Genomic DNA, 27,536 nt, shown 5'->3' on the forward strand with positions numbered 1-27,536 from the left:
TAAGAAGAGTAAAAATTAAAATCTAGTGTGTTATTTTCTGGAATATTCAAACGGTTGCTTGGTTACAGCAGACCCGCCTCTCAGAACAGTTAATATATGCATATGAAAACGCATCAAACTTACCGAACAAGCGAATAACGTAAGAGAGACATTTGTCTGGGCGTAATTAAGTCGAATTACTTAATAAAACTTATCTATTTTTTTTAAATATATGAAAATGTCAGAGTGTGGAGACGTGAGTTATAACTCTCGCGATAGCACACTTTTTCTTCAAAGCTTTTTCTCCTCTTGATTATATGGCTACCAAAAGTTAGCCCGTTTTGTAAATATTACTGCTCGGTAAAGGATGGGATTGCTTTGTACTGCATTGACTTATCGCATTATTTTGAACATGTGTGGCGTTTACTGTCCTGCAGTAAATTCGATAACTTCACAGTGATGGCCGTGCGTTTCTGAAGACGGTTACCAGCAGGATACACGTTAGCAACGGTGACAGCTACCTTAGCAACTGCACATCTCCTTCATCGTTAGGGCTGTCGGCCCATACAAACGGCTGTGTTACAGTATTAACAGGGTATGTTGATGTCTTTATTCGTGTACTTTGTTACTTTCAGAGCTTCATTGAGCTAACTGCTTCATATAGTCTTTATCTGTTTATCAATACTACTATCATTCGTGTTTTTGTGCCTTTAGGATACAACAGAGTAAAAATGAGGCTGAAGACGTCGTTGCTGAAGGAACCAAAACATATCCTTTATGTGATGTTCTTACATAATGTTTTTGAGTTGGTTTCAAGCTGAAATGTGCACACCGGACACAACATCATAATTTTAAATTATTTATACTGTTTTTCAGACAACATGATTCCAGATATATCTATTAACCTTACTTCTGCTAATGTTTATCTATTAAAATATAATTACATAACAATATAAAGATTCAATAGTTAGTCATGCATAAAAATATTGTCTTTTACAATAAGCATGCTACTAAAGAAGACCCTCTGATTCAGATGGTAGCAAACTGAAGCAAAGGGTATTGTTGTGTCGTTTCTTAAAGTTTTAAATTTAATCAAAATTAGGCCTTTAAAATAGGTAAAGCCCACCGTATTACCAGTAGGCTTTACTAATTTGTACATTAGTAAGCCAATCACCTAAGTTGAACATTAGTTGATTTGTTGTCTCTTTAACTGAATTTTAATTAACTAATTAATTGATTGAGAAATCGTTTGGCAATGTCAATTTTTAACTTGCTGTAGTTCTGTGTGAGTAATTTAGGAAATATTGATTCAGGGTACTATGCGGCCCTGTCTTAGGAGTTTATAGGCAAACATTTAACCTTTATTTAACTCCTGGAAAAAATATTCTCTTAAAACTTGACTGTTACAGTTTCTATGGGTAAATAATATCAAAACATTCTTGTTAGCTTCCATGTCATAAAAAGTGAATATTTTACTGGGTTTATGTTGAATTAATGGGTTTTAACAATTGCATAGAATCCGTCAATAAAAGGTTCTAAGAAGGTTACTGTACATGTATTGTAAAAAGTCTTAATTTTAGCCTATAGTCTACCTGTAGAAATCCTGTAATAACCATCTCAACTACAAAAAATATATGTTTATATATTCACTGGCGTTCAGATTAAAGCAAGAGAAAAGAAGATGTAGTTGGTTATCTTATCCATATTGTCTTTCTATCCATCTGTTAGAGCGACACAACATAGAAAATCACACTTATCGTTGCTGTATTACTCTTTGATATTTTGCTATCACAATAGATAACCTGGAACAAATATTTGTTTCGTAAATATTTCCAGTGTCAGGTATTCATGTTCTGCCTAATACAGACATACATAATAAATTAGATAGACTCTGCTACCCAGTAAAAATCTGTATAGAGATTTTTTTTTCTGATTTTTATAGGTGTCCAAATGAAAACCTTTAAATAAAAACAAACAAACAAAATAAACCCTTTACCAAGTCAGTTTGTTTCCTCAAATTAACTACTCATTCACTCAAATCCTAATAACGTCCTCGGGTTGTTTGTTCTTAACAGCATTTCACATAAGGAGCTTGTCAGTTGTGTTGGTTGGACCACAGCAGATGAGCTGTATTCTTGCAGCGAGGACCACCAGATCCTCAAATGGAACCTGCTCACCAATGAAACCGGCCTGGTGGTCCGACTGCCAGATGACATTTACCCTGTTGATCTGCACTGGTTCCCCAAAACTGTGGGTGCCAAGAAGCAGACGCAGGCGGAGATTTTTGCCCTCACCAGCACAGATGGTGAGTCTTCATGTTCTTTAAAATTTCTCTTGCAGACCATATAGCTTTGTTTCTGAAAATTAGAATCTGTTTGAAATGGTACAAGACAAATATTAGTACATGGGTTTTAGTCAGAGCTTTCAGTTGTGACTCAAATTCTTAAATTGTAACTCTTTTTTTTTTTTTTTTTTTTTTTGTCTTACCAAATATGTTTTGTGTTATATTCATAGCGGCACTTGCGCACAGTGCGGTTTATATTCTTTTACTATCACTAAATCTGGTGACATCGATCACAGTCGCCTACAAGACCAGGGTTACATGACTCTGCGCATCTCTTCTTCATTCTATATTACATGCAAACACAAAGCGTGTGGATGCACTTTTATGACAGGCAATGTGTGGTCACATCTCTAATGACAGTGTAGGGTTGCATAAACGCACCCACAAACTGAAGCAGCAATTTTCTCTGGCAGACCAGAGACAAGTTATGATTCATCCCCGTTACGATTCACTTCTGCAATTTTCTTGTAGTCTTTGTCATTTTGCAGTTGCACAAATATTAGCTTGCTAAGGATACTGCTAAAATATATGAAAATGGTGAACCAAACCTTCATGCTTCTTTTAAAATATTATGTAAATCAACATTTTTTTGTCAGAGGTTCTCTATTCATACCTCTTAAATGTGTTGTTTGTATTTTGTCACTCTGTAAACCAAGAAGGTCAATATTTTTTTTAGGTTGTTTTAGGAGATGGAGAATTGTGCATAGTTATAAAGTGGAATAAAAATGATAGTTTTCAAAATTGTATCCCCTGAGAAATTTGGTATGCTTTTGCACCAAGGGCCCAGAGTCCGTTCTTTGTAGAAAAACAACTGCATGTTGGGTACATCCATACATAATACAGTCTTAAACTTTCCCCCCCTTTTTCTTTCCAAAAGAAAAAAGTCTCAATCAGACTGGAGTGAGAGCGTCTGTGAGCGGAGTTTTGGTCAAGAATTTGACCGGTCCATTCTAATGCGGAAATGTCTGTGGATCTAAACCATTCTGTTTTAGCTGTGGGTTGTTTAATCAGGGTTGTTGTTTTGCTGAAAGGTGAATCTGTACACCAGCGGCAAGACTTTTGAAGCTTCTCACAGGCTTCTAGGATTGTCCTGAATGTGACGCTTTTAGATATCTAACGTTCTTTAGCAAACATCTGAGCCCTTCACAGAACAGATGCATTTATACTGTCACCTCAGTACAGGTCAGCTCAACTAACTATTTTTGCTGTCTTTTGAATTCAGTTGATTCCACTGTGATTTTCTTAAGGAATCTTAGAGGAAGGGAAATTTACTAAAAAATTATTATTATTATTATTTTTTTATCCTTATTAAAATAAAAACTATGAATTTATTCCCACTTTACAATTATGCAGTTTGTTGTGACACATTTAATACCAATCAAATACATCAATATTTGGGATTTTAGCATCCCAAATATGCTAAAATATTTGGCATATATTTTAGCATATATGCCAAATACATGCTAAATGTGGACTCTTCCACATTGTCCCTAATGTGGAAGAGTTCGAGGGTTGAGGATATTTTTACTCAGAGCCTTTTGGATCACTAGAATGTTGTAAAAGATTTGACCAGACCACTTCCTGCACCAAGGATATGGATCTGATTTTGAGAAAAACACAAGGATTGTCCCTATTCTTTTAAACATCAAGTAGAATCTGACCTCTACAGCACTACAGACTCCAAATCTTAGGCTTTTAAGACGCTTTTATGGTTCATATGTGAATGTATATGAGCATGAACTTTATAGATACATTTGTATTTAATGAGATGCTAATAGCCTATTGCCAAAAGACTAAAAGATGCACCTAACAAATTCAGTTAAAAGTCTCGAGTACACGTAGTGACTACCTGCAGTAATATACACTTTTGTTGGGGTTTCCAAATTTAGAAATGGTAGAGAGCTACAGCACGCCGATTTGCAATTATAGGCTACCAGAAATTACATATTGCATTCAGAATTTTTAATATACACCACCACAAAGTACATGTTGGGTATGCGTCTTCAATAGCTGTCTCCATGCCTGATCACCCTTTCATGTCTGGGGGAACAGAAAATTGCTTAAGTTCCACCAGCAGAAATCTTTTGGTTGTACTCATTTGCTTCCTGTTCTAACTTTCCGATGTAGCCGATCGGAGAAAAGTGGCTTTTTTCTTAACCATGTTTATTAGGTGTGTTTTTGATTTTGCCTTTACTGAATAATTTTTTTCCCCCATTCTTTAGCTTTTTTGTTCTTTTCCATCTGTTTGATACAATAACATTGCAATAGATCTATTCATCTTTTTTAATAATGCCATTTATAGCTCCTCATGTTTATGTTTTAGGATTCCACTGAGCGATTTCCTTTTTTAACAGGAAAGTTCCACCTGGTTTCCAAAATGGGACGCATCGAGAAGAGCGTGGAAGCGCACAAAGGGGCTGTTTTGGCTGGAAGGTGGAACTACGACGGAACTGCTCTACTCACAGGTGGAGGCATCATGGACACATTTCTGTTTCCAAAATTGACTTTTAATCTTCATAAAACATAAACTCAGTCACATCAGCCGTCCTATGATTCGCTTTTTTCTTGTTATTTACTTAGCGGGAGAAGATGGACAAATCAAGATCTGGTCAAAAAGTGGAATGCTGCGTTCCACGTTAGTGACCCAAGGTAAAGCTTGAAAAAGCCTTCTTATGTACAAAAAAAATTATAATTGCATCAGGATCGAGCAAAACGTTAAACCTAATTTCTCACCATTACCAGAGCCACGTCCTCCTGGCCGTTTGTCACCCTAATTGGAGACTTGACAGACTGGAAGAGGAGTCTGTAAATAAGATGCTTTGCTACTGAAAGAAGAAACTGGCTTTATTTAAAATATGCCTCTTTAAAAGACAACTTAAACCCACGATGTCGTTTTGAAAACGGTAGCATTTGACTTAATCGCTGAAAATAATCCCTTTAGCGAGAAAGCTAATCAGCTGTGTTTTGCCAAGCGCCATCTCTGGTCAGATGACAGCAAAATCAGATTTTTGTCTGGTCTAGGTGCAAAGCGTTACATGTGTGGTAGGAAAACTAACACATCACCCTGAACACACCGCCCACACATAAAACATCTGTGGTGACAGCATCATACTGTGGGGGTTATCTTCTTCTTCAGGGATGGAGGGATGACTGGGGCGAAGATGAACTTTGAGTCAGGACAATACCCTAAACATGCAGCCAGAGCTATAATATAAATGTTTTGTTTAAAAATATGTTAGAGTGAACTAGTAAACATCCAGACCTAAGAATCTTTGGTAAATACTATTTTTGCTTAAACTTACACCTACTAAGCTGGTAGAGACATACTCCAAAATATTTGCTGTAGTAGTAACTTCACTCGAAGGTGGTTCTTCTACAAAGTTTTGAGTAATGTTCATCACCAATGCATGCCACACTTTTCAGATTTTTTAATTTTGAGAAAAACGTAGAAAAAAATGTGCATTTACCCTTCCGTTCCACAATAACACACTGGTTTCAATTCCGCTACCCAGAAAATCCCCATAGAATGAAGCTTGTGGTGCAAATGGGGCAAAAAATGTGAAAAAAAAAGTTCAGCTGGTGCATTTGAGTTGCAGCTATTTACAAATAAAAACAGAAAATCTTGTGACACATTTAAATCACGGGAGTATTTGAACTAATAAGAGTTGCTGCTTCTTGGTTTTTCTCTACTGTAAAAAAAAATTTTTTATTACCATATGCGTGATAGATCAGTAAATGAGCTTCATCTGTCTTTACTGCTGAGCTTCAGCAAGCGACACAGAGTCCTACCCAGCAGCCTAAGTCTAAGTAGAACACATTTTTCAGTAAATATGCCCTATTTGTGTGTAAAACTCACTTTTTGTGACGCTAGCAGCTGTTCACTTTGCTTTCAATCAATATTCGACTGTTACCAAATTGCTTACTACACACTGAAAAGTAAGCAATTTCGTTTATTTCGCACTGCACAGCCATGTTGTTGCACAGAGATCAGTGTGTGGTTGTGTGCATGTGTCATGTCTTTTGGTTTGAAAGCGAGCTCGGATGAATGAGAGCAGAGCGATTTTTCTCCAGTCATGTGGTTTTCTTTATTAAAAAATGCCTTAAAGTTAAAAAAGTTTTATAGTTTTTATTAAAAACCAATAAAGACATGCTCGTCTCCTCGTCATTGCTTCTTAATTGATTCATTATGTAGCTTGACTTATTAAATATTCAGTTTTTTAATTATGGGATGGATAATAAAAGAAAATCGGTGGATATAATATGCTTTGAGAAACGCATGGTACACTCCTGATTGATGACAGGAGTTGTAAAAACATAAAATAAAAATCTTGGCAGAGAAACGGCAATATATGGTTAAAGAACAATTTTCCCATTGGTTTGTGTTCATTGAGTCCAAGCGGCTCGGTGGCTGTCAGATTTGTAGAGCACCTAGATTTAGTAGAGTACACACACAGCCTGCCACATGGCACAGAGATCGCTGCAGGTGTTGCTTCTCTTCACACACTCCCATGCGCGCGCAGACATGCAGAAAGTGCAGGAGTGGGCTGTTCTCTTTGGTTTGCTTTGACCCATTTTAAAATCGAGCTCTAGGAAGAGGTTGGAACTGAGCGAGATGGGGCGTGGAGCGGAGCGGGGGGAGAGGAACTTGTCTCAACTCCTCTCATCGACTCCGTCAGATTTTCTTTCAGCCCACGTGACCAGTTGGCATTTTTGAGAAACCGCACGCACCTGGAGTGAGGTTAAATGTCAGTCACCCCTCCCCTTCGCACGTGTGCAGCCACAACTCAAATTGAAGCACACACATACGCACACTTTCTTGTCTAGCACTAACATAAATTGGGACATAATAGGCTTTGTGCATTTCCTTAACCTCTTATTCTTACCTTTTAAAAACCAGGAAGTCTGACTCTAACCTGAACCAGATTCTAGGAGGAACCCTAAATTTAACTCCTAACCTTTAAGTGGCTAAATCTGTTTTTTCTCAATGGCTTTGGTCCCCTCAAAGTTATCAAAACAAGCTCACAAGAAAGTTCCCTCGAGCTTTGTGTTTATGTGTGCGTGCACACACGTGCTTTTAATGTGAAAGTTAGTCTGATTTTCTCAGCTGGTTTTCCTGTAAAGTGTGCTGCAGAAAGACCGAATGGGGTGAGATCTCAGCGAACATGTCATGTCGTTTCGAGAGGGCCAATCAGTTCTAGTTGGAGACAGCGGGGAGAGAGCTTCCTCATCCTAGCAAAGTCAAAAAGTCTGCATGTGTTGAAAGCCTGGTTCTTTTTTTTTCAGTATTTGTGATTTGGGATAAAATCCTTTGTGTCTGCATGTCTGCGTCTTCTCCAGGGTGTCCTGTTTATTCGGTTGCTTGGGGTCCGGACTCTGACAGAGTACTCTACACATCAAGGAGGCAGCTAATCATCAAACCTCTGCAACCCAGCACCAAAGTCATTCAGGTTCACAGCCTTTTGCTACTTTATTTTTATCAAATGAATAAATTAGTTGTGGTGGTTTTATGTTTTTTTTTTTTTTTTAAAGAGAGCAGCAAAAAAAGAAACGATGCACTGCATATGTAGTCATGTCTGAAAGCTTTTTACAAGCACATACTTCATTGTATTTGCATGTTTGTTGGGGGATATTATGCGACAGACCAGCACAAAGTAGGAGATAATTGTTTACGGAAAGTGAAATTATCATTAATATCTTCTTCTTTTTTCTTTTTTTACAAATTAAAATCTGAAACTGTGGCTTGCTTTTGTATTAGGTTAAAGTAAAGTAGTATGTTACTGTTTTTCTACATATTTTTAAAACTATCGCTATGTTGTGACCATATGATAAAAGTCAAATAATCTCTAAAAAAAATTAAGCTCCTCTGTCTTCTCCCAGTGCTCCCACTACTAACAGCAGAAATATACCACTCATCAGAAATAACCAGTTAGAGCAAGGAAGAGGGTCTTAATGCTGTCAATCATTCTTGTGTGCGTGCTGCCCACATCTTTCCCTTTGCTCTCTTCTTCCTGACAGTAGAGCCTGTCATGAATGCTAAGGCTAGTTAGCATGGCCACCGACGATGGTAACGGTAAATTGTTTCTCCGCATATTGAGCGGCATGTACGCAGGCATTATTGACATCACTAAGGCTCGTGGCTCTGATTGGTTTTTGTTGACCAGGATTAGTGCATTTTTTACAGTGTGCCCTGTAAAATGTTTGGAGCTATTGTTGTATAACCTAACTTTGCTTTGAATCTCTCAAATTTGTTATGTTCCTTGGTCTTTCCAGCGCTGTCTATTTCCAAATGTTCTCAAACAAACCTCTGAGACCTTAATGGGTCGAATAAAACACAGATGATATTTAAAGATTAAGTGTTTTTTGAAGCCCGTTTGTGGCACTAAATTTAATCTAATGTGTCAGAGTCAAGGTGGTTGGAAAAAATGCCCTCGACACTTTTCAGATTTTATGTGTTCAATATTTTGAAAACCATAACTTTCTACCACCTTTACGGTGATGGAGAACAATACCTCGAGTTTTTTCCACATAAAATCCCAATAATTTACACAAACGTTTGACACTGTGACCAGTTGCAGAAATAAATTTAGGCATTAGAAAAACTGTTGTGTATTTATGCACAAACTGCAGTTTTAGAAGTAGCATATTTATTACTCTGATTTCAGAAAGTGTTACTTTCTTCCAAGATAAAGTTTCCAAATACCATGCCAGTGAAATAAATAAGTAGAAAAACGATAGCTCTTATTTAGTTTTTTTTTTTATTATTATTATTTCTGATTTATTTCAACAAGTTGTTATTCACACACACACACACACACACACACGCACACACACACACACACACACACTGCTTTTATTGCTGTGAACAAACTTTTTTTATTATTATTATTATTTTTAGGTTAACATGTACAAGAGTGAATATTCAGCAGTGTTAAACCGGTTCATTTCTCCAATAATGGATTTTCAGGAGCTCGAGTGGAGCTGTTAGACTTTCTGTCCAGCTTTCTACGCTGTGCAGCGAGAAAATAAATAGACGTCTTTCTTTGCTGCAGCAAAGTTTCAGCCTCCCCTGATGGATTAGTAAATTAATGACCATGCACATTCGCCGCTAACGCATTACTCTATAGATGACCTTACACACCTGGGAGAATTTTTCTTGTTCATGTATGTGTTTGTTTATTATTCTTCTCGATGCTGAACAGCACATGGGACCTTAGATAAACAGGGGAGGGTTTAATGTGTGCTTTGCTTTCTCTTGGCCATTACCAGACATACGAGTTCAAGCGCGCGCGCACACACACACACACACACACACACACACACACACATTGAAAAGTGCCACTTCATCACCTCTCCCTCACACCCCCTCTGAGACTTAGCTCAGTGATGGAAGGCACCATCAACATTAATAGAGACCCCTGAAAGATCCTCTTTAAAGTCTTTTCCAAGGCAGTGACACACATTCATGGATTTGCCTGTGATTTTTAGAATTGAATATTATCTGTAGACTGATTTATACATTAAAATCTACCTAACTTCGTAAAAGTTTAGTGACTTAAGTCCATGACAGCTTCTCTTGTGTTTATATGTTTTCTTTGGACAAAGTGCAAGCAAAACTTGATACATTCTTTTGTTGTTCTGGTAAAATAACAGCCAAAAAATACTGATGATGACTTAATAGTGTCTGGCTAAAAACAATTGTCTTTGTGTCTCTTTTTAGTGGAAGGCTCATGATGGACTTGTTCTAAAGGTGGACTGGAATTCAGTCAATGACCTCATCCTGTCGGGTGGAGAAGATTGTAAATATAAGGTTTGTGATTTTCACATTTTCAACTAAAGTTTCATAAAAACAGACAGAGATATTGTGTTTAAGTCACTTATCATGTGTACCCCCAGCTACACTACCCAGCTAAACAGGACTGCATACGGTACTGGGTTCAGTTGCATTAAAAAGAGTAAAATAGCTCTTTAGAGTAGTGTGGATAGGATTCTGGGAAGGAGATTCTAACTTAAGCATCCTTAACGACCTACCTGTAAGAGGTTGATACTTCCTTCATGTTTTTGTCAAGTCTGTCAACAAAACTCAAGAATTACAACGTTTCTTACATCAAAGTGTAAGAGATTCAGGCTTAAAGCAGACATTTCAATGTGTGGATAATAGGAAGTCACATTAACTCATTACTACTGTTTGAGTGTTTTGATATCATGATACGTGGCGTCACTGGGTCTCATGACACCCTAGTCATCATTTACTCTGTTAAAGCAGCAATATGTAACTTTTATAAAAAATTATTGTATTTTATTTTTTTACATGTTAAAATTGTCACTATTTACAGTGTTGTATGAGACAAATAATCTGTGAAAAAAATCAATCTCCTTCACTTCCTCCGTTTGGTCCTATTGCCTTTTGTAGAAATGCACCACTGCCAATCAGAAACAGCCAATCAGAGCCTGGAGGAGTGTCTTAGCGCTGTCAGTCATGCTCTAGTACGTCCTGCTTATTGTGCTAATGGCGGAGAAACAACTTTTGTCTGACTTTTGTCTCAGAAAAACTGTTTATCCACCATCATTGGTGGCCATGCTAACTAGGCTTCACATTCATGACTGGCTCCACTGTGGAGAACTAGTGTAACAGCGCGTATGGAAGTACGATTAACGGGGCTAACACCGTCCTCCTGGTTCGTATTGGTTGTTTCTGACCGAGCGATGCAATTTTGCAGATGGCAGCAGGGCCACAGGCAGGAGGCAGAGGAGCTCAATGTTTTTTCTTTTCATAGATTATCTATCTCATCCTATCGTCTCCATGTCTTCTGACCAATACAGAGGGGGTAGAAAGTTGTTAAAGGTCAGCATCGCTTGACTTGTATAAGGCCAACCTGGCTTCAAAAATTCAGGGAGCGATGTGGTGACATATGTCAGTTAACAAAATCTAGAAGGACATAGAAGAATACTTTTTTGTTTTGTTTTGAAAATAATGGTTTGGGAAAACCTACGACATAGATTATATGCATATGGCTAATTTCTACATTTCACCACATCTCCTGACATCCCGCACTGCTAGCTTGTTTTTTGAAAGTTATATTTCTGCAGGATATCTCCAACGTCACTTGGTGATGATGTGTAAAACGTCAGAGGAAGCTTAAACATTTCTCTTCTTTGTGGGTTTATGATGGAAGTGATTAATGGAAGAAGCAATGAATATGCACCATTAGCATGAAAGCAAGTGCTTTAGCTTCGACACTGCATCTGCTTTTCAGACTCTTATTTTGAAGTAAGGAAGGATGTAGTTTTTTATTATTATTATTTTTGACTGAGTCAGCTAATGTAAACTCTTTGTGCAGTTGGTTGACACTGAAAACTCCTGGACCTCTTGTTTATGTGGCAGTCTTTTGAATCCTTGTTTAAAAAAAACCCAAATGCACAGAGTGACAGGATAGAAATAATGCCTGACCACATTGAGATCACTATGAATGGCTAACTGTTAGCCCCTAACTAAGAAATGTTTTCCTCTGCTTTGTGGTTTCCTGTTGATGCTATTTAAAGGGACATTTAACAGTTTATAATGTGTCTGGTCTGCTTTGATTATCTCCAGTGTAAAATTTAAAATGCTTAGACTAATCAGACCTGCACTGATCAGGGCTGCTTTAAAATACAGCTTTAAATTTGTGAAACCTTTCCTTTATTTGTATAAATAGAATTAAACAAACCGAGAATTCTACAGTGAATACCTCAGTTTAAAGTTTCTCCAATTCATCGTGTTTCAGTGAACTATTCAGTGTGTCATATTTTCTCATCTCATGAGATGTATGTACATAAATCCTTGAAACTTTTAAAGAGGCATCACTACCCCGGAATTCAATCCCCTGCCTGGTTTTAACCTTCATGTTAGAAACACAGTCGGGGGATGGCATCAAACTCTGTTGGCCCAATAAAATCATGCTTGGTTTTAGCCTGGTTCGCACAGCAATATAATTAGGCAAATTTTTTGATTCGATCTTCCCCTTTGACAATCTTAAGGACGCGTATGATGTCTCTAAAGATAACCTCATGAGATTTTCCTGCTTTGTGTGGTGTGCTGAAAGTCATCTGATCTAGCTAGCTCACCTCTATGCAGCTTAAAAAAAAGCTAAATTAAGTTGGTTTTTTTTGAGTGGTTTATCCAAAGTCTGGAGTTAAATCCGACAGAGCTGCTGTGACACGTTCATGCTCTAAACCCCTCCAAGTTGAAATAAATATATTCTACAAAGTAGTAGAAGCTGAAATTCCTCCATATTGATGTGAAAGTCACCAGTTAACAGTCATTGTTGCCAAAGGTGATACACCCAGTTACCAGGGATACTGGCCCTATTTTTCGCATAGGGACAGGCTGGATTTCATAGTTTTTTTCCACAAATAAAGCAAATCATTATGCGAGAACTCTTTTGTACTTTCATTTGAAGCTCTGCAGACTTTTAACAGCTTTGGACACTTTGCCAAATGATCTGTTACATTTTGAGCAACAGACTGAATATCAGTATTAGTCCTATTATGCTCCCAGTAAAATAAAAAAATGCATTCAATGACCTGAAATGTACTCGTTTACATAACGAAGCAGTATGTGAGAAGCAACAAGTGCATTCGCTTTATTAATTGCGAAGGTTACTGAGCTCCGGGTAAGTAAACATTTAATAAAAGTCTCGCATGCTGAGAACCTTTCTCCACTGCAGAACAAACAAATGGGAACATTCCAGCTCATGATACACCCCAGCCTTTGGAAAGGTTACTATTTTTCAGGTTGTTATTTTGTGTTCTAAAGTTTGCGCTTCCTCCAAAGGTTTGGGACAGCTTCGGACGTCTGCTTCACTCATCGACCTCTCAGGACTACCCCATCACCTCCTTGTCCTGGGCCCCAGATGGAGAAGTGTTTGCTGTGGGTTCCTTCAACACCCTGCGGCTCTGTGACAAGACTGGCGTGAGTCAAACTTTTATACTCTTCTTCAGTTTGTTCTTTCCATTTTTTCTAAGTCAAACTGGAGCGCCAAGTTTGTAAGAATGGATGTAAAGACAAAAAAAGTTTCTAAGGTTAGACAGTAGCTCTACTATGGTTATTCATATACGTATTCTTTTTTAAACAGGAATAATTTCATATATTTCAGCAGACACTGTGTGACAACAGGAGATTTACAACATCTATGCCTTCGCGTTTAAAAAGTTGGATGCAAAGGCTCGTACCTAGTCTGGTATACAGGTCTGGGGTCCTTAATGTATTTATTGTCATTTTAGTTGACAGAGAAATAGAAATTAGTACCTAATTGTATAGTGAGAGTAAAATTTAGCTTGCTTTCCAAGTTAAAAATTTATATTCATCCTTCCATAAATCAATACTTTGCAGAATATCTTTTTTTCCTCTTCAAATCTTTAAAGTGAATCCATTTACCAGCTTTGTACGTTTGAAGACTGAAACGTTTGTCCATTCTTCTCTTGCAAGGAAAAAGGAAGTGTTTGTGGTCATGTCTTACTGCAAGTTTTAAATTTGGCTTAAAAGTGGTCTTTGACTGGGCCATTGTAATGCCTGAATAAAATCGGATTCAAACAGTTCTGTTTACAGGTCAGGCTGTATGTTTAGGGTCATTGTTCTGCTGGAAGGCGAACCTCCGCTTCGGTTTCAAAACGTCTGCAGCCTCTTAGCAGGTTTTCTCCAAAGAACGTCCTGAATTGAGTGCCATCCATCAAAACATTAACTCTTGATTAGCTTTCCTGTTCATGCTGAGGAAAAAATTTACCCGCAACATGATATACCGCTCTATCGCGCGTTTAAACTTCTCTGCAAACCGTTGAGGCCTATGGAGAACAGCTGGATTCGCACTGAGATCAAATCACATACAGGAGGGCTCTTTTATTTAGGGGTATCTGGATAAACGGGGACTGACTACACATCCATGCACACACTCTTCAAATTTTTGTTAGAATAAAATTATGTTTTTAAAAATAAGGGTACACTTTTCATATAATTTCAGTTTTTCCAATATACTTCACTTTGTTGGTTTAATTATTAATGTTTTGCCTAATAATATTCAACTTATATGCTTTACATTCAGCGAAACCCTCTGCCATTGAACAAATAAAAAAATAAAAATTGTGGCACACACCACTTTTCCAGTGCGGTATGGTTTGTATTGTGCGGCTCATTACTGGCCTCATGCTTTTCTATACATCATTCATCACTGTAAATCACATTAGGCTGCACGCCACATATCCTCGTTACCTGGTGCTGATGGTAACTGCAGTAATGAGAGGGGAAATGAGAGAATGATGAATGGTAATTGTTGTTTTGTTATTGCCAAACGTTTGGCCAGCAAAAACATTACCACCTGCCTCACGGGACGTCCAGAGCTTCGCCGAGTTAACGTGGAGATGTCGGCGTACTGCTGCGTCGGATTGCAGTAATCAAAACAAATAAACAATGCCGGGTCTCTTTGTGCCCTGATCACCAGGCATTTCATGCTCCATTTTGATTTAATAAGGATCAAATGTCTGTTGTTTGGGGGGGGTTTTTTCTTCAGAGAACTGAAATATATTAGAAGTCTGAGCAAACACATGTGCCTCTTCTGTGAGCAGTTATGCTTGGTATTCAGAATCTGGGATTTATAATATTTTACTATGATAAAAGTAATTTTTTTTATGTAAAAACCTTTTTTTTTGTAACCAACCCCCCCCCCCCAAACCCCTAAATCAAGAGTTGCAATAAATGTAGAACAAATCTGACATCAGATGTAATGGGGAGGATGTACAAAATAAATGTATTTTGTGTTTTATTTGTTTCAGTGGTGTACAGGTAAGCCTAAATCAATTAAACTCAATGATTTAGGTTTAAGTAATTATTCAATTTGTCCAACATGTTTTAGTAGCAATATCTGTAATGGAAAAAAAAAATATGGCGTAACACTGAAAACATTAGACAAGACTAAAACTAATCAAGTGGGCTGCCAAAAAAACCCGACAGGAACACTTCACGAGCTCCAAAACTCTCTGCCAAGAACCGGTTGTGTTCTACACGTGACAACATTCTCCTGTGTTCTCCATATGTCTAGATAAAGGAGCAGGGTGTGAGGATAAAACTGTTTTCTTTTAAAGAAATCACCCAGTTTTAATTTCACTTGTAGAAAACAAATGCTGAGGTCTAAAGAAACCCAGTTTTAAATCTTTGGGTCACAATTCCAGAAGGTATGTTGAGCACAAAAACAATATTGTATAAAGAAATAAAGAAGAACATTTTAGTCACTAAAGAGCACCACAATCACAATAAAATATGGTAGTGGCAGCATTGTGATCTTGAGATTTTTCTTTTTTTTTCGTCGAGGTGAATCAAAAAACCTAAACATTTTGATTCAAGACGTTAGAAAGTTGAGGATAAAAAAAAATTGCAGCATATTTTTGTGTGTGTGTGGTTCTCTAGGTACAAATATACACCCAAATTAAAAACAGAGCGGCTTCACCAGAAGGAAATAGATTTGGAATAACAGACAGAAGTCCAAACTAAATCCCACAGGAAGTCTGTGGGGTTACCTGAAGAGGGCTGTGGTCGAGATCCCATCTGCTAGATTTGGTAAACTTCTGCCAAGCAGAGTGAGCAAATGCATCCAAGCCAAGATGTGGACATCTATTACCCTGCATTTGAATCAAAAGATGCTTCACCATAGTATTACTTGAAAGGTTTTCACACCTAAGGTCTTGACAAACCTCTCCATAAACTGCTTGGTCCCTGGATAAGCAGCTGCCCCTATTCATACTACATTTAGCTCAGCAAAACAATCTCGTTCCACTCAAAAAAATATACAACACAGGCTCTTAGAAGATAACTGAAACAAAAGGCTGAAATAATTTCTCACCAGAATATCAGTTATATTTTTATATAAGTGTCCTTCATAGATAAATTATCCACAATGTGGGGATGGGAAACAACATATCGCTCCTCATTGTTGTTATACTTTAAAACATGCTTTGTTGTTTTTCTTCTTTTACTCTTGATCTGTCGGCTTTGTGTTTGGCGCCACCCTCTGGCTGGGACCGTTATTTGAACGGTCCCTCGTACAATCGAGGAGATCGCAAAGCTCTTGGCTGCACTGGGCGAGTTCCCATGGTCGACGTCACACAGGCTCACTGTAGCAGATTAGCAAGTTACAACTGGAACCTAACTTCTTATTTTTCCCTAATGCATTTTTTGCTCCTCAGATGAATTTTCCAAGATGTGTGTCACATTAGATGTGGAAAAAAAAGATTTTCTTCATGTTCAGATTTTTAGGTTTTCAACGTAAAAAAGTGGTGTGTTCTCTTTAGAGGTCCACTGTATCTCCTCCCATCATGCTTTTGTTTTTGCGCGGTTGGTTTGTTCCGTTGTTTTGTTTTTGTTTTTTTGTTCCACTGCTTGCTTCGCAGTTGTTTCTAGTGAAGCTATGCGGGGATAACATGCGGGAATGATGATAATTATGATGAATGTGTTTCAGCCCTGCTTTGACGGGAGTGAGGGTACGCTTGCCTCTTCTCCTCCCTGAGCTCTAGAGATAACGGGTTGTGTAGCGCGGTGTGGGAGGCTTGCACAGGGAGATGAAGAAGGATAGAAAAATGGAGAAAGTCTTGAAAATAAAATCCCCCTTCATGGTCGCTCGATCAGAGAAGCATGAATTCAGACTTGTTGACCTTTGCGTATGAATTCACATTGCGCCAGTTTAGTGTACAACGCTACAATGTCATTTAGTGTTGAAAATCTGCAAACAATCAAAGAAGCTGTTAACTAATTACAAGGGTTTTTAACTTGGTGGTTAGTGGTCCTGCAAGGGGGTACCCAGTGTGAAGAGTCTTTTCACTTGCCTAGTGTGACTAATGGGAAGGAGTTTTGTTCTGTATCTGCAACAATGAAACCTTGCACTTTAACATATTGCTGCTGGCTCAGCAGGATCTGTCCCTCTTATTTAACCCCTTCACCCCAGTTTAGCCTAGCTTTTCTCTCAGCCTCTGCTACGCTAAGTTTGTTTCTAGTCATTTGTGCTCAAGGGCAGATGTAGGATCCTCATTAACATTAGGTTTGTTGGGTTAACACCCTTTTTTTAAATTTAATTTTGTGTTTTTGTTTATTATTGTTTTTTTTTTTGTTTGTTTTTTTTGTTTTAAATTAGTAGTAGATCTTTTATAATTATCCTTAAAGTTTTTCTGCACCAAAAATCCCTCTGCTTTGTGGACTACGTTTTCTTTTTATGAGCGATTTTACAGCCTAAAAGACACAAAGAGCTTCACTGTCCGTCTTTACAAGATTTGGGAGACACAATCAGTCAGTGTCTGTCTGAACGCTTGCCATAGTATATGCAAGTGCCCACATGCCTGCGCGTGTGCGTGTGAGTGTGCATGCGTGTGTGTAGCCATTGCTTTGCAAATGTCCCTGCGAGACAGCAGTCTATTTACGAGGCGCTGCAGCTGGTGTCTAGCGTCTGGACCCTGTCACGATCCCTGACACTGTCACTGGCTAACAAGTAGGACTCATTGTGCCAGGCAAGCACCCTCTTGCTTCTCTCTCTTCTCTCCTTCCTCATCTTTCCTATGCACTTGTTTTTCCTCTCTTCTCTCTACTGGACGCTGATGTGCCCATACATAACTAATTTGAGCTACCGAGCTAAAATCATGTTTATTTGTGTACCTTCCTGTTTTTCTTTGGTTGTGGTTTTTATATTTGTCGTAACGTGTCCGCACAACATATAGCTCCTTGCTTAGTTAAGTTTAAGCAGACCTCAGGATGCTCTCCTAAGCTCAAAAGTCACTCATTGGGGACATTGGCACAAAAGAATCAGAAAGCATGACTTTCTTTTGCCATCCATGTGTTTGCCCGACAGATCACAGAAATAATCAGCCTTTGACTTATTTTGCAGAACCTGCGTTAATCAGAATGAGGCTGCAGACTCATGTCTTGCTGAACTTAGTCTTTACTGCTTTTCTCTCTGCCTTTTCTTGATGTAACTGAGCTGCTGTGATCCAGAGCCCGAGCACAGTCAGCCCCAGTTGTTCTACTAAATTTCCTCTGTTCCCCACAGTTATTAATAAATTAGTAAGTAAGACAGATCAGAAGATTTTAAGTCAGGAGGAGTGTCTTTGCGCTGTCAATCATCCTCATCCACGCACCGCTCAATGTGCTATTGGTGGATACCATTAGAGGAAAACCATTTATCCACCGTCATCTGTGGCCATCCTAACTAGCTTGAGCAAATGTTTGACGACAAGCTGTCATTGACAGCTCATTAGGAAGCTGACTTATAGCAGCACTCCTGACTGGCTTGTTGTGATTTTTACAGTTGGGTGCACTGCCACCAGATTTAGGTGAATAGAAACATACAAGTAAACTGACCTGCATGTACATCCCATTTGTCCAGATAAATCTGAGAAGCTGGTCGCAAATGGACCAAAGCAGACAACTCCAAAGATCCTACTAGATGTAAACTGCAGGCAGAGTGAGTGGAGCATGTCCAATTGGTCTCAGGTCTGAGACCAATTAAAGACTGAATGAAAATGTAGCTGAAACCGAGTCAGGACCAAGACTTGGAAGATGCAATCTCAAGACTGATATGAAGGGGTGTCACATGACTCGGTGGTAGAGGTACACCACTGGCTTTGAGTACCACAACAATACTACCAACGGCAATGAGAGTCCATCCAACTGGCTATAGATGTTACTGAACTATTGACAACCAGAATGCACCTGCACAATACATGATGCATTAAAGCGTATTACAGCTGCGCAATATATTGCAAATTTAAACAAGTTAGCCTTGTCCCACAGGTGATTAGTCAAATGATTTCAAAGCTGCTAGCATCAGGTCATAACAAGGAGGGCTGAAAATAGACATTGGTTTTCAGGAAGATGCAAAGCATCCTTTTGAGAATGATCTTTCTCATTTAAATAACCCCAGATTTAAAATGGCTTGCCACCAGTAATCAAACAATTGACTAGGGTTAGAAGTTTTACACCATGTGAACATTTTTTTAGTTTTAAATAGGTTTCCTTGTATTATTAGTGGTAAAAGTTATTTTTCCAAAAACCCAACCAAGGACCAGGCTTACAAATCAACACTTGGCTACAGCAAGTGTAGGAAGGATAACTGTTTCTTTTAAACGTGACACTGTTTTATGTCTCGTCCCTGATTAAATAAACTTAAAATCAATCAATAAATATTGAAATCACAGTCAGTTTGTTATATTAATATTGCATAGGAGTATCTGAACATCTACTCTGTATGAACCTTAATCTGTGATTGAACTACATAATTTTCCTTCTAATGGCCTCCTTTTTGCTGTGAGAAGCATATGTTGTCGTTTTTAAGATTAAACTGCCTTTGAAAGATAATTGTAAATCCATTCTTATCTGTCTCTTTTTTTCTCATACTGCTCTTGCATCCCTCCTCCCTTTGGGTTTGTTGAGCTTATCAGTGTTCCCCCTCTTGGCTCCTTTAACTTTTTTCCTTTCTCGGGGGCCTCTTTACCTCCCTTTTTCTGGGTGAGTCCAGGGTTTCCTTTTAGGCCTTCCTCAGCATTGGAGCGAGTCCATGTTTTGTTGGAATCTCCAACACTTATTTTGTTCTCCTTCCTTGTCACCCACTCCCTATTTAATTACAATCTTATAATTTATATAATCTTTAACTCCCATCCTTGTGGCTAATTAACAGTATATTATCTGAGATTGCTCTTTACTCTCTTTATAGCTACGAGCGTTACGGTCATAATTTTGCTTTTTGTGCATAGTAACATCACCAACCTGGAAACATTACCACTTTCTTTGCAAGTTATAACAGCTGAAACAGTACTACAGGAGTTTGACTTCTTCCTTTTCTTGCATTATGTCATAAAAAAAATTCACACACTGCACATTAATTTCCACTGCATGTGTGAAGTACAACAGTTCCATTATCCGAGTTAGAAATATAAGTTTGTGGGCCATTTGAAGTCAAACTTCAGACAAGGGAAGTCAAAGCTTTCTTACCAACGCTGACCTGAAAATCCTGGATATGTTACCCATTGCCTTCTGAAATCTGACATGAGCAAGGCATTTTCATTCACACAGCCTCCCCTTACTCCATATATCCTCTGTTTTGAAATGATTTCATATGAAACAGAGATATGGCTCTGCGTGGAAATCCCAGTAGAACCAGCCTATCTGTCACCAACATCCATGCTACATTCAAGTGCATTGACACCTCCTTTTGTCCCCCATTCTTATGCTCAGCTTGAACTCAAGCAAGTCATCTCAACCAGTTCTTGAAGTTAAATTCAATAAGTTGTTTCCATGTGATTGGCTAATTCACTATTTGTATCAACAACCAGTTGAATGGGTGTACTTAAGAAAAGTGGTTTGTGCGTGTACACTGCACTTAGCTTGTATTGCTAACTGTAAATGTCTTATTAAGTTAATACGATGTGGTAGGTTTGATGTTGTTTTTAGATCATACTTTCAAATCTGGTAAGAAATCAGTCCCTTGTTCTATGCTTTGTTTCATATGAAGGTCTTGACGCCCAGTTACTGCTAGCTGGAGGCGTGGAGTTTTAATTCTCTAAATCACCAGTTCTATTCTGAGAAGCTTACCGGAAATTGCCCAAACTATAAGCAACCATTCCCCACTTTGAAGAGAGAAGTGCTGAGCAGAACGAGATGTCAGTTAATGTTCATCCAGTATTTGGAAACGTGGCCGAAACAGACTGAACCGCTTTGTTCACTTCTTCTGCTGACATTGCCGTGTGTGGCAGACTACAATTGTAAACCAATGCAGAAAATCTATGTTGGTCGATTAACAACTCCTCCTTCTGTCCATTGATTTCTCCAGTTGAAACTCAACTGGAGAAATCAAACTCAGTAGGTTAAAGCCCATACTGAAGGGAGGTGGAAAATGCTCTCCACTGGACTTCCCTTCTGAATAGTACCTGTTTACTCATCTTTTTGGGTGTTTGGGTGCTTGTAACACAGTTTGAAATTCATGAATCTAAGAGTTTCCCCCCTGCATTACTGGAGAGCAATCCAGCGACTGGAAATTAGTATTAATGGAAAATAACTAAACTTAAGGTTTTTTTCCCTGATCACGAGCTACTGTCAATAGTGTATAGAAAAAGTAAAGGACAAACAAATAGTTGAACATTTATTAGAGTGCAAGTCTTTATCTGTTTTCATCAACACAAAAAAAGGGGGGGTGATATTTAGTGCAGTACAGCTAAGTCTGAGAGACCGGCACACACGCAGAAATAGGGTTAGAAAAACAAACAAGGGGAGAGCTACAGAGGAGAAAAGTTGAAAAGTGAAAATATTGGCAGGGGTCTCACAATGCAAGAGTGTGCACACATTAGAAATGATGGTGACTGAGCGTTTGAGGGAGGGGGGAAAACTGGGAACTTTTGGAGAGAGAGTGTTTCAGAGTGAGTGCGAGAGCAAGGGAGCATTGTCAAACAAAGAGAGTCCTGAGTCAGCAGCAGAGCAGTTTTCTCCCCAGGCAACTGGGCAACTGGGTAGGGCTACATCTCTCCCTCTCCCTTCTGTCTCTCTCTCTCCCCTGCTTTTCCTTCCCTCCCTTTTCAAATCTGTGTTTTTGCATGCTATTTCTTGCTCTCCACACTCTTCCCCTCTGTTCTCCCGCTGCAGTTAGAACAGAAAGCTCTCCTCCGTACATTGTGAACGGGTAGGCAAAGTCCTGAAAAGAGCAACCGGGGTCACTCTCACCTCTCAGATTTCTCCTCCTCCACCATTTGCCCTTGTTGTCATGGGAATTATACCGACTCCTTTAAAAACATTTTCCCAAAAAAATGTTCGCAGCCCCGTTGAAACTCGGGCTCCAATGTGGGAATAGTGAGAGCCTTTTTGATGCAATACTTGCATGCAGACTTAATCTATCATCGTAAAGAGCTCGTTAGCTTCCCCAACAGTATTTGTGTTCTCCTTTGTGTTCTAGAGCCTTTGTGTAGAACAGGCTTTGCTTTTATTTGTGCTTTCAGATTTCATTCTGGCACTCTCTGCCGAAGAGTGTATCCTAAAGTCAAGCCTCGCAGACGATTGACCCCATTTTTTTATTTTTATTTTTTTATTTTTGCAAATTTTTGTGTGTGTGCGCGTGTGTGTGTGTGTGTGTGAGAGAAGGTGCCTGTCTGTATAAAGTGAGTTAGAGTAGGAGGCACTTGTTGACATGGTATTACTTTTACACCTCTCTAGAGTTTGGCTACAGGCTCGCCTTGTTGGAAACCAGAAAGAAGGGGAGCATAAAGAGAGCTGAGAAAAGAGAGCAGTTGGAGGGATGGGGGTGGGGTAGTGTGGAACTGTCCAATATATCCTTTAAAGTTGGCCTAGTCTTCGAGGCTTGGAGAATTGGTCTCCATAAAAAACGGTGGTTTCTCTTTTCCTCAGCTCTCCCTCGCTCATTTTGCCCTGGTCTCTCAAGCTTTTTTCCTCTTTATTTCTTAATCCCTCCCTCCGTCCATCCCTCCCCCAACCGGTCGGAGTAAGAGTATGACAGTGAGACAGTACCCTGCCAGCCCCTCTGGCAGAGTCATCATTCTTAGCAGTGCTAAATCACTACCTCCACTAGCTAGACAAACATGTCACACTCGTAGAGAAAGAGCAGGAGAAAGGGAGAAAGACGAGGATAAAATGTTTGATAAATGTAAACAGTAGGAGTGATGCTTGCTGACGAACTAAAGGAGCAAATAAGGGTTCCCTCTCCTTTCTGCCAGCTTTTATGACGTTCAGTATCTTGCAGTTTATTAGCTTATTCAACAGTTCCTATGTTATAATTTACAAAACTTGTTTCCATCCACAAAATGTATAATAGTCCTCTCCCCTCATATGACACGAAGTGTTTTTATTTCTACATTTATTTGTCTTTATGCCAATATATTATATTGGTCTCATTAACTAAAATTGACTAGTCTTCTATAAAATACAAATTCATCTGAAGGGTTTTTTTTTTCTTTGGCACTGAGTCCTTATTGCATAATACAAAGAAGTAGCTCGGATTTATATATGGTAAAAATAAATGTATTTAGGTAATCCCATTGCTTTTTCTATTGAAATTGAATAATTATTGGAGAAATTCGCAAGTAGAATCAAGAAATCGAGGTTAAAAAATTCACGACACAGGCAACGTTCAAAAGAAATGCAGACGGGAGCTCAGTACACACAACACACATGTACTGGTAATGTGATCCCGTGATGGACATGGGACATTTTACAACATGGTTCCTACACTGGGTACAAGCAGTTCTGGAAACAATAAAAAAAAAAAAAAGTCACACTCTGGAAAAAAACTCACTGTCCCAGACCACACCCTGTTCAAAATAATCCTTACTTGTGATCGTTGATGCTCATAAGGATTTTATTAGCACTTTTATCTTTAAAACTATATAAAAATATTTCCCCTGATTGCTGTTTAATCTGTCTTAAATACTACAGCAGAAGCATATGTTCACAGACAACCCTAATGCAGAAAAAAAAAAAAACATCAACAGGAATTATGCTGACAGGGCTTAAACCCTGAAAATAGGCTCCATCAATACTAGGGCTGAAACGATTCCTCGAATGATTCGAGTACCTCGATTACTAAAATTCCTCGAGGAAAATTTACCTGCCTCGAAGCTTCGTTAATTTATGTTTTATTAGTTAGCGCACCGTGTTCCGGCCGGGACTTCATTTGCGTTGCGCGGAGCTCTCACTTCCGCCTCTAAGTTGTTGACAAAAGCTAAGTCTCAGCGGCATAAAGTCCAATCTTCAAGATTGGCCCGTGGGGATTTTATTGATTGATGATAATGCCCGACTTTTTATCGTTTTTGGGGAACCAATAAGCATCCTTAAAATGACTGGGGGAATGCCTGGAGTACGGCAGCATTTCTCCTCCGGGGCTGCTGGTTGAAAGCGAACGGCGGGAAGAGCGCTGAGGTGAGCGGATAGCCTGAACAGGGCGGGCGGCTGAGTAGCTGATGCTTACCGTGTAAATGTAGCTTTACCGACGAACCGTACAATAAATTTCATATCCCTGTCTGAAGAAACGGGTGGCGGAGCGCATCGTACATGGCTGGTAGATGAGTTTCTGAGTGTGACCAGTGAAGGTGTCGTAAATATCCCGTATTGCTTCCCCCCGTGTTCGTCCCCCGGTCTAACGGTTCGTCAGTCCGCTGGTCTATTTCCTCCCCTCCACCCCATGTTCGTTCATTCGCCCTCTCCTCCCACTCCAGGCGGCATTTCCCGTATTTTCAAACCCAAAGCGTGACAGGTTAGGTGGCAAGGTGAGTTTAATTAATCTATTAAACTCACTGAAGATGAATACATAAACTAAAAGCTGGATTGTAGACATTTTTTATAAGCATATTTGTGAGCCTGCCTCTTTGTTATTAAATTCAATATAATTTCAGATTTTTCTATAACTTTTCTTCTGGTTAACTTAGAAAGTGAGCTATTATTGTTACAGGTTAGTTTTCTAAACTACAAAAAAGCAACTGTTAGGGATGCTCAAATATGAAAAATTGGACTGATATTGATATCTGATAGTAACACCGGTATTATGCCAGATTTACCAATATTTCATTTTATAATTTTTTTTTATCCGATTACTCGATTAATCGTAAGAATAATCGATAGATTACTCGATTACTAAAATATTCGTTTACAACAGCCCTAATCAATACTCCTAATACGACCTGCTCAGCAGATTTGGCTTGTGACATATGACCTGAACAATGTTGAGAAGCCACATATATGGGATCGTGACCTTAATAACATGTTCATTTTGATTAATTAACACATTCAAAATGTTAATGTAATTAGTTACATTTTTGTTTTTTACATACTAAAGTTCAAAGCGGAACCTTTGTATTATGTTGCTGGTACGCCCATGAGTCTGTGGCACAGGCGACTTCTGCACACAACAATGTTGGACAACAAAGTCACTTTTCTTGGCCCTGTCGGGGTTAATTTTGCTTCTAAAAACACTCTTGACGGGACTCTGGAAAAGACTGTTGTGCTAAAAGGAGCTAGCCTATAACTGAAGATATTCTAGAATAAATACCATTGCAATGTAAAACCCGCTGCATCAAGCACAGATGTCCCCAACAGTAATGTCAGCATCCATAGTCCACATTTCAAAATAAGTTTTTTTTTTCAAAGAATTTGCTCATATCTTTATGTAATCCTGAAAATAACCTAAATTACAGCTTAAAAACAATAAATATAATTGTTGTTCTCTTATGTCTATTTATTCAATAATTTAGCAATTAAAATCGAGTCCCACCACCAATCTAAATACGTTTAGCACCCACTAGTGTACAGGAGGACCAGATACCTTAAAAGTGGCCTTTCCACCACCCAGCAACATCCTCGTCCATTGTCTGCACTTACAAATAAGATCTCTTACCAAACTCTCCTCCATAGTTCCTTTACGGATAATTTTAATTGTCCAAAAGCCAAAAAGTTATATTGCAAAAGTTGAAAAAAATATATGCACAGAACTACTTGACTATTTAATGTGCCCTGAGTAGTGTGCTACTCCACTGGGACTTTTATTGCAATTTGCACGTGATGTTAGCTTTAATGTGGTGCTTCTGCTTCTTGGTCTCATCGTACATATAGAGTTGCTGTCCTAATTGAAAAATTGAAAAACATTATTGATGACCTTTTTCTGTATTCCTATAGTAGATTTGTCATTGCACGTTTCTATTTCAGTAATGTAGGCTCTTCTGCAGCATGCCAAAACACATTTAAAAGGCCAAATTACCTGTTACAGTGTGTACAAATGTGCATGTGCACACTTTTGTGTGTGTGTGTGTGTGTGTGTGTGTGTGTGTGTGTGTGTGTGTGTGTGTGTGTGTGCGCGCGCACGCGTGCGTGCGTGAGTGTGTGCGTGTGCATATATGTGTGTATGCAAGTGCATATGTGCTAATAGAATTCTGCTGTCCAACTCACAGCTGTGTCCTGCTGATGAGTCCCAGGAGGCCCCTGCATGTGTCTGTGGTTACTATGTTAAGGCTCTTGCATGAAACCATGTGTAGGTCATTACGCTCTCTCTCTTTTTCTCTCTCAATCCTGGTATCTTCTAGTTTGTCTTGCTCCCCCCACACCACTTCCCCACTACCCTTCCTCAGCCCAGCCCAGCCCCCTCCTCTCTGTTTCCCCTCACTCTGCCAAAGCTCCAACTTATACCACTCTGCACCCATCTGAGGCCCGGCCTCTGTATCTCTCTAGTTGAGCCAAGTGAGTATTTCAATAAAGAGATTTGCAGACCTACTTACATTTGCCTCACTTATATTTTTTGGAGGATTCTTGTTGCAGAGTCAGGTAATGCATATTGTTGATTGAAAATGCATTGTACAAAAAAAGAAATGCTTTTCATTAAAATAGAAGAGGTTGTATTTTTCAAATAAGAAAGTTATTACCGGTAGTAGGTTGTTGTTTTGAGTGGATCATTAACTTTTATGGATGGTCTTATTTCCATTGTAAGTGCAAAATAAATCTCTAGATTCCCCAGGATGTGCATTTCAGCAAAAAACCCTCTCGGACTGGTTGGTAGCAGTTTAAATTCACTTTTAATTATCCGAACATGGTGAAGCCGTTCAGACTCCTCACTGGTTTGTATTTTACCTTTTATTTACACACACAAACACACACGCACACGCACAAAAATTACATTACTTTACAAAAAAATTAAATCTTCCCCTGACTCAAAACTGTGAATGTAGATATATTTTTAAAGTGACGTCTTAGTTCAAATGGTACCCAGATTTAAATTTTAATACCTACTTCTAGTAGTAACAAAAAAAAAAAAAATTGGTCTTCTTCTTCAGCTGCTTCATGGTAGTTTAAGATCAACTTGGTGCCTCACTACCACCTTGTGGTGGCAATAATACATTACAACCAGAGTGCTCTTAACATTAGGTTAAAAAAACATACTCTCCACATTTATCCATCATAACAACCATGTGATTTCCCCCCAAAATATTCCGACATCGTGTGAGTGTACTTGACTCAGAAAGTTTAGCGTCTTAGTCGTTGTGATCTAATAAAGCATGCCTGATCAATAGTTGAGGCAGTCCTTCACACTGCTGTAGTTTACATATTTGTCCCTTGGGACATAGAGGAGATTTATGATCATAACTCCTGTTTGGTGTTGTCCACAGAACCACATTGTGGACAGGGTGTAAGCACATTTCTTTGGGATTGGCTTGTTTAACTGATTTA

The 27,536-nt window shown here is 38.8% G+C and overlaps 1 protein-coding gene across 1 annotated transcript in view; it reads left to right on the forward strand.

Moving 5' to 3' along the window:
- The first annotated feature begins 31 nt into the window (after positions 1-31).
- Positions 32-27,536, forward strand: part of ift80 (intraflagellar transport 80 homolog (Chlamydomonas)) — a 51,864-nt gene continuing 24,359 nt past the window's right edge. The window contains exons 1-8 of the mRNA XM_088011982.1: positions 32-574; positions 694-745; positions 2,061-2,284; positions 4,678-4,788; positions 4,904-4,972; positions 7,661-7,770; positions 10,041-10,130; positions 13,134-13,271. Of these exons, the coding sequence (XP_087868108.1) occupies positions 711-745; positions 2,061-2,284; positions 4,678-4,788; positions 4,904-4,972; positions 7,661-7,770; positions 10,041-10,130; positions 13,134-13,271 (777 nt within the window). The 5' untranslated portion in view covers positions 32-574; positions 694-710. The remainder of the gene's footprint in view (positions 575-693; positions 746-2,060; positions 2,285-4,677; positions 4,789-4,903; positions 4,973-7,660; positions 7,771-10,040; positions 10,131-13,133; positions 13,272-27,536) is intronic.

Source organism: Poecilia mexicana, unplaced genomic scaffold, assembly GCF_051168715.1.
Source record: "Poecilia mexicana isolate PSO_F unplaced genomic scaffold, ASM5116871v1 scaffold_13, whole genome shotgun sequence".
In the NCBI taxonomy this organism is placed as follows: Eukaryota; Metazoa; Chordata; class Actinopteri; order Cyprinodontiformes; family Poeciliidae; genus Poecilia; species Poecilia mexicana.